Genomic DNA, 12,100 nt, shown 5'->3' with positions numbered 1-12,100 from the left:
ATTTCCTCCTAAATTATATACAATAAGGTGAAATAATTGTTATTTCCACCCCGTTTGAACTACCGTGGCAACACATTCGTGCTGGATTCAGTGATTCCATATACATCTAGAAGGACCACTGGGTTTATGATATTGAGTGTAACTGTAATATACAGTTTGAACATCTTGAAGAACAATCTGGCCTCCACCCGGCACAGCCAGAAGAGGACTGGCCACCCCTCAGAGCCTGGTTCCTCTCTAGGTTTCTTCCTAGGTTCCTGACTTTCTATGGAGTTTTTCCTAGCCACTATGCTTCTCCATCTGCATTGATTGCTGTTTGGGGTTTTAGGCTGGGTTTTTGTGTAAGCACTTTGATATCTGCTGATGTAAAAAGGGCCTTATAAATACATTTGATTAATTCAGTCCAAATAATAATAATAGATTGGAGTGGCTGGCTGGCTGGCATGCAGGCCAAAGTGGTGGATGGACATTCAGTAGAATATTGTAATGATTTCCCTGTGAGGAGGGGATGTGGCATTATCCTGAAGCACATGTGAGGACAGAGTAGAGCCCCCTGGATCCTGTCTTCGTGTGTCTGGAATCTGCTCCCCCCTCTCTCTCTGGTCAAAGAGGGTGTGGGAGCCTCATCACAGCATGCATTGTGCCTGGTCATCGCAACAGATTCTGCGCAAATTTGGGCTGAGAGGAGGGAATGGAGCCTGGCTCCTGCCACACCCGGCCTTCCTCCTCTCCTCCATGGCCACAGCACTGTGAGAGCTGGTACTGTTTCCATGTGAACAGAGCACTGAAGAGAAATTGACATGTGTAAGCATTAGCACTCTGTTTCACACATCCTCATTGGCAGCAACATGCAGGTGTCTCTGCCAGAACAGGGAATTGGCATTGGTCATTTAGACTGGAGCTTGGTTTATTTATTGATCCTTACTAACAGCACTGACTGAGTGGGATTTAAGCAGGAAAATCTCCTCTTTAATATTAAAGCTATTGAACAGGACCACGGTCCCAGTGTGTAAGGAGGGACTCAAAAAAAAGGGAGAAAAAGCCCAAAAATGGTAATTGTCTGTTGACAGATTGTATGTATTCAATCATTCATACTTGGAGCCGTGTATAGGGTGGGGTTGTAGCTCTCGCTAGTGCAAAGCTGCATGCCGGTCGCCTGTGGAGGAGAGAGGGGGAGGTAGAAGAGGGGGATAGGTTCATCACCGAGCGAGAAGGAGGGGTGTCAGCATGAAGAGAGGGAGGGGAAGGAGGGGTTTTAAAGGGTGGGCTTGTAGTCATTGTTAGCCAGCAAGTCAGAGAGAGGCGCGAGCAGGCAGACAGTGAGTGTGTGTGCAAATTGTGATGAGTAAAAGCATTAGGCGACTCAGCTGTTGATACAGCCAGTGAGCGTGTGCAAGAGCGCGGGAGTGAGAGAGAAGTGTAAGGCAAAAAGGAAGGAAAGAAGGGAAAAGAGAGAAAGGATATTACAAGTATGCTGTGCTGCATAAGAAGAACAAAACCGGTAACTGCTTTCTTTACAGATTCTCTCATTCATATCTGTCAGTTTCAAAATGTGTCTAAATTGTTCAACGTTTGGACTAACTACTTCAGTAACTGAATTGAGGATATGCTTATCTCATTGTCTTGTCTTCTTGGCTCACTGGGACTTCAGTGATGTCTCAGATGAAAAACGGACACGCCTTGTTAATGTAATTATGTTTGAATGAGTGTAGTAGCCACAATGCTTCCAGACCTCATGGTGTAAAAGCAGTAAGATGAGCCTTGTAACATGATGCTGAGGACTTTTATACTATTATCGATCCACTACTTTAAACACTGAGAGATGTATTGATAGACACTTGATGCACCTGTTTGCTGCCTTCTGTGATTGCCTGGACTTCTTTGTACTGTAATCAGGGGATACATGAAGACTGGGGATACTTCCTCCATTGAGCACAATACTGTCTTAATTACCTTAAGGCTGCTCTTAATTGATGTACTACTAAAAAAATCCTATTTCGGTGTTATCTCTAAGAAACAAGAGGACAGAGAAGCATGTTTGCAGAGGAAAAAAGGGTGGGGTAAGGCTCCACTGACTAAGACTCAACTCCTCTGGCCACTGTGTCTCCAGGGATTTCAGTAGGAAATTAGGATCTTAAAGAGATTAGCATGGTTCGGGGGTTAAAAGTGTATATTGTCAATTAGGTCTACACATGTTTATGGGTGCATAGTTGTGAGAAAAACAGATGAATACATAGCAGAGAATACTTTCTCAGAAAAGGAAGGTGGTTGCGAATCTACGGGTGGGTCTTGGAGTTGTACGGTATGAGATAGTACCTTGATGTAAGTAGCTACCAGAAGGTATTTTTTTGTTAGCGCAGAGCTATCTATCTGCAGAATCTATCTAGAGTGATCAGGATTTTATCAGCTTCATAAAGCACTGGATTCCATCAACACCTGATTGCTGCTTAAATGTCAGCATGTATGAGTCATTTTAGCTCAGCCAGGCTGCACATTGCACTGAAGTGGGTGAGGCATCCCTCTCTCTCTCACGCAGCTTTAATACTGCATTAAACCCTATCTCCACACAATGCTGTTATCTGAATCGTAACCTACTCTCACCACAGGGATAACCGCCTCCCATGCAGCATCCAGCCCTTAGACTCTGCTTTCTGCTTTAGAGGACTGGCTAATGAATGAATGAAGTCTCTGGATTTAGACAGCATATAAATGGTGCAACAAGAGAGATTGCTCTCAGCTAGATGTTAAAAGCACAGAGAGCTACACACCCATACAGCAGTAGCAGCAACCTAGGTTTTTCAACAGAGCCACCAGCGCACACTGTAGACCAGCCGTGATTGTGGAGCCTTTGTTCAAACGAGAGAGAGAGCAGTCTATTTAATTAAATGAGGGTGGCTATTATGGCCGAATATTATCTGGTTTTGAACATCATTCTTGGGGCCATCGAAAACATGTACAACACCGCTCATTAATTCACCGTCCTGGGAATAAGGCGTGTGTCGGAGAGGCATGGGGCTGTGCGGGTAGGTTGAATGTATTCTCCTCCACCTGAACCCCCCCCCCCTCTCTCCTGCAAGAGGAGGGAGAGGAGAAGAGACAGCTGGATGAAAGGGTGTGGTGCTGTGTGAGTGGGTAGTAGCAGCTCAGGGAGAATGGGGGAGATTCAGTTGCATTCCCATCCACTAGAAAACCAGACATATTTCTATCAAGATGAGATTTATTCAAGGGTATACATTTACGGGACATATTGCGACAGACATCATATATTTCTTGGCAGACTTCTCCCTCTCCCTGTCTGGTTTCAGTGGTCATGTGTAAGTTACACTGTGAGAGCCAAGCTATCTTTTTATTACACACACTGATTCAATTCAAACACACATACAGATCATTAGCGTTGGTTTACTGAGATAAGGGCTGTCTTTGCATCAGCATGCTGCATTCACCTATGCAGAGGAGCTAGGGAGCGTCTGCTTGAGCGAATAAGAATTAAAAGAGGATACACATACCGGCTGTGTGCATATTGTGCAAGCAGCAGTCTCATTTCCCTCCTGTGACAAAGTCCCTGATGGTTTCCAAACTGAGACAGCGGTCTGACGTGGGGGGGGGGGGGGTGGTGGCTGGCTACCGTTGAAAGATCCATCCATAAACCCACTGTGGGGTGTGGTTCACACAGGGTGGGTGGGCAACCCAAGGACAGTGGCTGGGGCCCGAGATGTACAGTTGTCTTTCAGATACCTAAGCCTGGCTTTCATTGGTGGTGTATCATCTACAGGCAGTCGGCTATCTAAAAGGGCAAATGCAACTAGTGTTCCTGAGAGACAGTTTTGAGAGATGCTCATTTGATGAGTGGAAAGATCATGCACTGAGTGACACGAAGGAATCCGATTGTTGTTTGAATACAGTTGTCTGAAACCGTCTCAGTAGTCCAGGTGTCAATTGACATGCCGATGCTTTTTAACATCGATTGATTATTCAATTATTTTTTAGATCTTCAATGATTGAGGTTTAAAAGGGATATACTGTAGGTTTGTAGGAAAATACCATTGGTACTGTCTATATTGAACTCTCCCCAGACATCTGATTGGAAGACATTTCCTAATGTCAGATTAAATCAGTTTGATATGGCTCTCAAAATGATGTTCTATATTGTTGTAGGTACATTGGTTAACGTCAGACATTAACATGTAAATATATTGCTTTGGACATTCTACCATTCATATGTCTGGGAAGCCACCTTATAACATGGCTAGTAGACTATACAAATTGATTGTTTGGTGGGTTGAACGGACAATATAAATAGGTTGATTGTGGTAAAATCAGTGTAATGAGTTCTATTCTCCTATTTGAAAAATTATAGCTGGTCTCAATACGTTTATCTGAACGAACAAACAAAAAACCCACCTATAATCCCCAAATGGACAATGAAATATCTTCCCTTAATACCAAAATGATGTCATTTCTCATATTCCCAAAACAGTTTACAATTGAAGTTTAGCAGATGCTCTTATCCAGAGCGACATACATTAGTGAGCGCATACATTTTCCTTACTGGTCCTCTGTGGGAATTGAACCCACAACCCTGGTGTTGCAAGAACCATGCTCTACCAAATGAGCCACCTGGGAACCACATGTTTTGGGGGGGCATCTTAGATTGTTCTGTGAATTCAAAATTGTTTGCCATTTTTAGGAGATGCTCTTATTCAGAGCAACTAGGGTCAAGTGGCTTGTTCAAGGGCACATCGACAGATTGTTAACCTCGTCAGCTCAGGGATTCAAATCAGCGACCTTTTGGTTACTGGCCCAACGCTCTTAACCTCTATGCTACCTGCCGCCCTTCTCAATCGCCATAAGTCATTCTATTTGAGCAAGTGTTGAGACCAAAATTTGGCATGAGATCATACATATTTGGCATGAGATCATACATATTTGGCATGAGATCATACATATTAAAGATACCATTATGGCTGTGAGGGTGTGCCCACTCTAACAGTCTATCAAATCTCACTGTTCCATTAGCACATCACTTCACTAAATTATTCCAAACTAATACATAGTCATGGCTTTAAAAACATTATATATTTATTGGTAGCAGGTGATTAAGACATCTTTCTCCTCCACACGCACACACGCACACACACACACACGCGCACACACGCACACACCCTGAACAAACGCCCTGACCGATGGAACGGCCAGCTCCTCCCTGCTACTCTGATTAGTAACCTGATTTATGGATTCCTATTGGCTGCTTCCCCAGGGGGTCAGGTGTAATGTGAATCATAGTGACATATTGTCTTTCATAGCCTAAAACAGTAGTTTTCACCCGTTTTTGGTTACCATACCACCAACAGAGTTTTGCTTTGCCCAGAGTGCACCTGAAGTACCCACTCATGTGCATTTTAACAGTAGGCCTATTGTCTCATGAGTCTTCTCAAGTACCCTCTGTGGAAAGGCCAAGTACGACCACGGGTCCTAGTACCCCTGGTTGGGAACTACTGGTCTAAAACAGCAGACACGGCACTGAGTGATGAGTTACACGTAGCACTCTGGTTGTCAAGGTAACGTTTGATTGTTCAGGGGGAGGATGGCTGTGCATCTTGACGAGGTAGCAACCAAAGATGGACCCACAAAGCAGCTTTCAGGGATCTAGTAATTAAACAATTCTGTACGCCATTTCTGATGTTATTATGACTATGTTATTGATGATAGTAATGATAGTAACCGATTACAGTATCTAAAAACATAGCAAAACAAATACTAATTGGAAATGAGATGAATCGTCAAGATGTGACTGCTCCACATGCAGCACTCTTTGGCTTGTTATGCAATGAGACCGAAAAATGTAGCGTATTTGTAACAAGAAGCAAGAATCCCTCGGGAAAACATCACATTGGGAACATCGTGAAAGACAAAGCATGTAACACTCAGCTACATCATAGATTTAGAATCGCAGTCTCTTTGATTTGGTTTAGTCCACACTGCCTGTTATGTTTCCTTTACACTGGTTCACACTATTATTTTCAGATGAACGTAGTTTGTCTGTGCGAGATAAATGCATAATTCAAATCAATACAATCTGTTTATTTATTTATTCATTTTGAATGCATTGATAATTTTTGTTTGCTTTGTCAATTTCAACGTCATTGTTTATTTTTTTCCTTATTTCACTTCATTTCTTTTTCATTAGATTTATAAGAATCATAACACAGCCCTCTATTTGATGGACCACTCCAACTATGGATCCAGATATCAAAGGTAACATCTTGACGCTCTGTACAGGCTCCAACACCTATCCCACTCCCATTCCTCATCCCACTCCCATTCCTCATCTCTTCCTAAATTCTGCTCCAGCCATGGCCACCAACTTCTTACACTCAAACCTGAACAACCGTGATCAGATCCACATCCCACTCTCACCGCCTGCTCGGACTGTACCTTCTTCTGCCTTGAACAATACACCTCTTATTCATTTCCCTTGATTCTGCATATAATTTACTATCTATTGTGGGTGATGGGTATGTTGGTGGGATATGTTGTTGGAGATGCCTTTTGGAAGTGTTCTTCTTCAGAACCATTGGGATTGTATGTGAATCACATCCAATGGCGTTCACCACGGTGGAATGCTATCTGTTCATCTGCCACAATAAGAGACGCTATTGGTTGAATGTTGATAGAAAAGGGCTTCATATAACAGTTACTGTCACTCACTATTTGGCAGGCCCGTTGAGTATGGGCCTCTGATACCACTTCATTAGAGACCTTTCACATTTAGCCGTGAGGATGGGATGGAGCAGCTTTCTAAGAGCTTGGTAGGTCACCGGAAGGGTACCTGTTTGTTTCTTTGAAGCGGCAATTGAAATTCTTGTTGGTTAGATAACAATAATATTGCTTCATTTTAGGGCAGACACAAAATGTCAATAGTAAGCCCTTGGTGGTTTGTTGTCCTCTAATATGCTCATGACTTCTTGACATCCTGTCTCTTTCCCAAGGTTGAGAAGAATGAAGAGGCTGACCAGGAAATCAAGCAGGATGAGAAGAAACCAGAGGACAAAGCCCACAAGGCGGCCACCAAAATCCAGGCCAGCTTCCGTGGACACATACTCCGGAAAAAAATGAAAGATGGAGAGGAGGATGAGGAGGCCAGTCCAGCTGTCCCAGAGGAGGAGGCGAAGGAGGTGGCAGATGGAGAAGAGGAGAAGGAGGACGTCCCCACTGCGGCTGAGCAGGCTGCCGAGGAAAAAGCCCCCCCTGGGATTAAAGAGGAGGAGACGAGCCAAGCCAAAAGCCCCATCTCAGAAAAGGCAGCAAACTCTCCTGCCCCTGTCGCCACCTCTCCCGTAGCCGCAGCAGCAGCTTCTCCCACCGCGGCGCCTTCAGAGCCTTCCAAAGAGGAGGCCAAGGCGGAGCCCGGCGACACCAAGGAGAAGCCCAAAGAGGTGGACAGCAATGAGGTTCCAGTTTCTGCCCAAAACCCCTCTACTGATTGTGCTGAAAAGAGTGTGGAGGGTGGTGCTGCCCAGGAGGAGTCCAAACAAGCCGACGTGCCTGCTGCTCCTGTCAGTGAGACGGCTGATAAGGAGGAGCCTCACCAAACACAAGACAAAAAAGGTAGGCCTTATTGTAACCCAGCCTCTGAGATGCCCATCCATATAGATGAGCTTAGAAATAGGCTACAAACATAACACAAACAAAATAGGCTACACAATAGCTTGTATAATACATTTATTATTAAGAATAAAATTGTCTGTGAGTCAAATTTACAAAATGACATAATGTCAAGTTGTTACTCATAATCTTTTTACATGATCTTTGATTGGTTGAGTATGAGAGAAAAGGGCAAAGGCTCAGTAGGTTATCTTGTTCCAGTCTTTGAACTCCCAGACTGTATGATGTAGCCTACCTAATGGAATATGTGCAGAATCCTCTACAGGAGGATCAGTGTCTTTGTCCTAAATGGCACTCTATTCCCTACATAGTGCACTACCCTATGGGCCCTGGTTAAAATTTGTGCACTTTACAGGGTACAAGGTGCCATTTGGGACAGAAGCTTAGACAGGACTGGGATTAACTAGGTCATAGGGGCTGCACTGTCTGCAGGTTGTCATAGTTACACATACTTGGCTACTTGTGTAGACCCGGGATAGCTTGCCATGGTTTTCAGACTTACCGAATGATAAATTACTCAAACTGGTCAATTAAGACAGAAACCAGCAGACCGTGAAGACATGCATGACCTGGAATGGCTAACCATCAAATGAAGCACTAGTTTAGGTCATATTGGTGTCGCAGGGTATCCTAGTGGTTAGAGGGTTGGACTTGTAACCGCAAGGTTGCAAGTTCAGACCCCCAAGCCGACAAGGTACAAATCTGTCGTTCTGCCCCTGAACAGGCAGTTAACCCACTGTTCCTAGGCCGTCATTGAAAATAAGTTGTTCTTAACTGACTTGCCTAGTTAAATAAAATATATATATTTAGGTCATAAAGTCCAATATAAAGGATATAGTACGAATGGAATTCAGTATTGTAGTGGAGTTCAGGTGGTCCTTCGAGCTTCAGCAAACAAAGAAAAGGAGGGGTGCTCAACAATAAGGACAAAAACGACGTATTTTAATATTCAATATGTAGCAGTGGAGGTGTTTATATGATCTGTCCGGTATATTCAGGGTCTATACACAATGAAACACAAGACAGTGTTGTTGGAAGACCTTTCACAGGAACATTATTGATGGAGACTTTTATGAGTTAATGAATGACTGAAATCAACTTTACTGATCCCCAGAGAGAGAAATCGGGATAAATAATAAATGAGCTCATCTTCTTGGATGGGTTGAAATGTCAATACTTTCACAGTGATTGCGTGGTTACCACTCCCTTACCTGAAACCTGCCCATCGATTGCCCATAGAAAGCCAAGTGCTGTGTGAGTCATCTATCATGAGTCATGTACACGCAAGTCTAGCGCCATCTCTGATTCCCAGTGGATGACTAGCAAAGATGATGTCATGCTGATGATTAAAGTCAATGCAGTCATGATGACATCATTACCTCCAGGAAATTAAGAAAATAGCTTTGATAGGAAAGGACATCTACATGTCATACTAACAATTCATAGGGACAATATGCCTTAACCCTGTGAGACCCAATGTTGCAAAAATACATTTCTTAAATTGCATCCTGTACAGGTCCTAAACAAAGCAATTGCACTACAAAGTGCATCTCCTTAGACCCAGATGTACTGTATCTCTTAGAAGTATTTGTTGTGTGTTGGTATGGTTATTGTGGTGTCAGTAGCCTCTGAAACATTAGAAAATGGTCCACTCGTCTGAGACCACACTGGTCCCCTGAACAAGCAAATGTTGTAGGCCATCCATGCAAGTACACGACTTGAAATATTTTTTCCTGTCTTCTCTAAGATGTAGTGATTATGTAGAAAAAAATACATCAAGAAAAAAACATTTTGAGCTAGAGGTAGTTTTGTAAGTGCTGCAAAAATGCAACATTAGGCTTGAAGGGTTGCCAAAGTGAGACATTGTTTCCCTTCCAAATTCTGCAAGTAATATGGACAACTAAATACTTCAAGAGTAACTTTGATGTCCCTTCGACACATCAAAAGAAGAAAAATGAGTATACATTAAAAGAATAGCGCCATTTTATGGTAAAGAAGTAAGAAGTAAGATTTTTGCAACATTTTCAGAATTTCTTTCTATAAACTTCAAATTCCAATAACGGATTATTTTCATTATCTTAACTATTTAAGTATTTCTGAAGGGTAAAAAAAATCTAATTTGGATCTATGGTTAGGTCTCACAGGGTTAAAAATCTGATGTAGATCTATGCTTAGGTTAAAATCTGATTTGGATCTATGCTTAGGTCTCACAGGGTTAAAAATCTGACTTTATAGTACAATTGCAATAAAATAGTACAATTGTAACAAAAAAAAACAAAAAAAAACGTAGATATTGGTGTAAATGTAGGCCAGCTGTACCAAAAACAGACGAGATTTCTTTAGATTTAGTCTTGGACTTGAGAATCCCATCAAGCAGGTTCTGAGAGGAATGAACTGTTGCTACTCTCTCTCTTTCTCTCTCTTTCCCCCTCCTCTTTCCTTCCTTCCTTCCTTCCTTCCTTCCTTCCTTCCTTCCTTCCTTCCTTCCTTCCTTCCTTCCTTCCTTCCTTCCTTCCTTCCTTATTTCTTCTTTCAGATGGTGCCGAAGAATCCCAACCAGCTGAGGCTCCAGCAGAGGCAGTCCAGGAGGAGTCCAAGGAGGACCAAGCGAAAGTTTAACATAAAGATAAAAATACTATGATTACAAATGAATTTAAAGGGTGACTCTTCTCCTTCTGAATGTGAAGGCAGTCCATTTTTATTTGTTTGTCATTTTTTGTGTGGCAATGATTTCCTTACGTTGGGAGAGTTTCCAACATGCGTTTTTTGGTTCAAGCTATAAGTGGTATGATTTGGGTATGTTCTGTATCTTACATTATTGATTCGATGGTTGGACCTATCCACATTTTGAACTGAGTTTCAAAACCCTACAAAGCAGGACAGGACATTTTCATATTCTGCTTGAGTTGATCAAGCTTGGTTTACGTTCTTTGAGGAAGAGGTCCTTCTCCTTCCGCACTTATAAAACTAGCAAGTCTGACATGATTTTCACGACTTTACGGAAAACAACGAGTGCTATGACATGTTGTTGACCCCACAACTAAAATCCCCCTTCCAAATTACATGATTAGCATGAACCATCTAACAACTTGCATGGGAACTCTTCTGCTAAGAGGAACTTTTTGCAGTCACAATACAAAAGAAAATGTGGCTTCTTTTTGATGTCCTTGGTGTTGTTATGACAGTTTGATATGAATTGGAATTACTCTTGCACTGATGTTAAAAAGAAAATCAAACAAACAAAACAAAAAAACGTTTCCTATGTTCCAGTGAGTGCAATGTCCAGTTTGAATCTGAGGAGTTAAATTGTGAGAAAAAAAAATAATGGTTTCAATGTCTGTTTTCAAAATAAAGCAATGTGCCAATTACCATCATAAAGTTGTGGAATATATTTCACCTGCCAAACAAAATATTTGCTAATGAAGCCACTTTCACATAAAGACTGAATTGGAGTATAACAGTATTATTTTTAATGAGATCTAGAGACATCCAGTGGAGCGTAGTGGCACCTGCAGTTTAGGGCTTGGTGCTCGATTCAAACTCGTGTTGCTCAGCACGATAGCGCGATTGAAATGTAAAGGTCATTTCTGATTGAGTCGACCAATGCAGCGTTTCCACTAACTCTGGAACAATGGCTTTACATTTCTGTTGTGCTGTATGGCAGCTCTTCAGCACTACATATTGAATTCCTGGCATGAAACGATACCCAGCTATTAGATTATTAGTAACAAATGCTATACTTTTGGGTCTTGACTCAATCTGAGATTCATCGTTATAGCGCACTTGAAATGTAAAGGTTGTTACCGATTAGAGCCGACATATGGAGTGTTTGCAGTGAATGTAGTCTCTGCTAACGCAGGAACAATAACTTTAAATAACAATCGAACTACAACGCAGATCTTCAGCACTACGGATTGAATTGAGTACCATTGACATGACAGTAAAAACATCATGGTGGTTAGCTCACTTAAAAAAAAAGCTAGATAGGTTATAGATACACCAATTTTTTTAATACTCCCAGTATTTGGCACAAACACTTCCAGTTTGTCAGGTCTGTGTTGAAGGATCATCTAGGGTTTCATAATCACCAGAAAGATTTCTCATGAAGGATAGACTGGTAACCTACATGTGTTGTCCAGGGTTGGGGTCAATTCCACAAATTCAATTCTAATTAAATTCTCTCTCCCTTTAAAGTCCCACATAGTTTCATTCAAATTCTAGGTCAGTCTTTGAATTCAGAGATAATTGAATTCTTCTGAATTCCAATGTTAGATAAATTTCACAAATTCCAATTCAAATTCCTCAGGCATTCAGGCTTATTATATCACTGTTCAGGCTTATTATATCACTGTTCAGGCTTATTATATCACTGTTCAGGCTTATTATATCACTGTTCAGGCTTATTATATCACTGACCAGGCTTATTATATCACTG

The 12,100-nt window shown here is 42.0% G+C and overlaps 1 protein-coding gene across 1 annotated transcript; it reads left to right on the top strand.

Annotated features, from left to right (window-relative positions):
* Positions 1 to 1,265: 1,265 nt before the first annotated feature.
* On the top strand, positions 1,266 to 11,043 carry LOC135551505 (neuromodulin-like). Its single transcript, XM_064982714.1, has 3 exons — positions 1,266 to 1,501; positions 6,990 to 7,608; positions 10,202 to 11,043. Exons 1-3 carry the CDS (start codon positions 1,472 to 1,474, stop codon positions 10,282 to 10,284), a joined length of 732 nt encoding a protein of 243 aa, XP_064838786.1. The 5' UTR covers positions 1,266 to 1,471; the 3' UTR covers positions 10,285 to 11,043.
* The last annotated feature ends 1,057 nt before the right edge of the window (positions 11,044 to 12,100 follow it).

Source organism: Oncorhynchus masou, chromosome 13 (assembly GCF_036934945.1).
Source record: "Oncorhynchus masou masou isolate Uvic2021 chromosome 13, UVic_Omas_1.1, whole genome shotgun sequence".
NCBI classification, from domain to species: Eukaryota; Metazoa; Chordata; class Actinopteri; order Salmoniformes; family Salmonidae; genus Oncorhynchus; species Oncorhynchus masou.
Note: the sequence above shows the minus strand (reverse complement) of the source record. Positions and strands in the feature narration are given on the sequence as shown.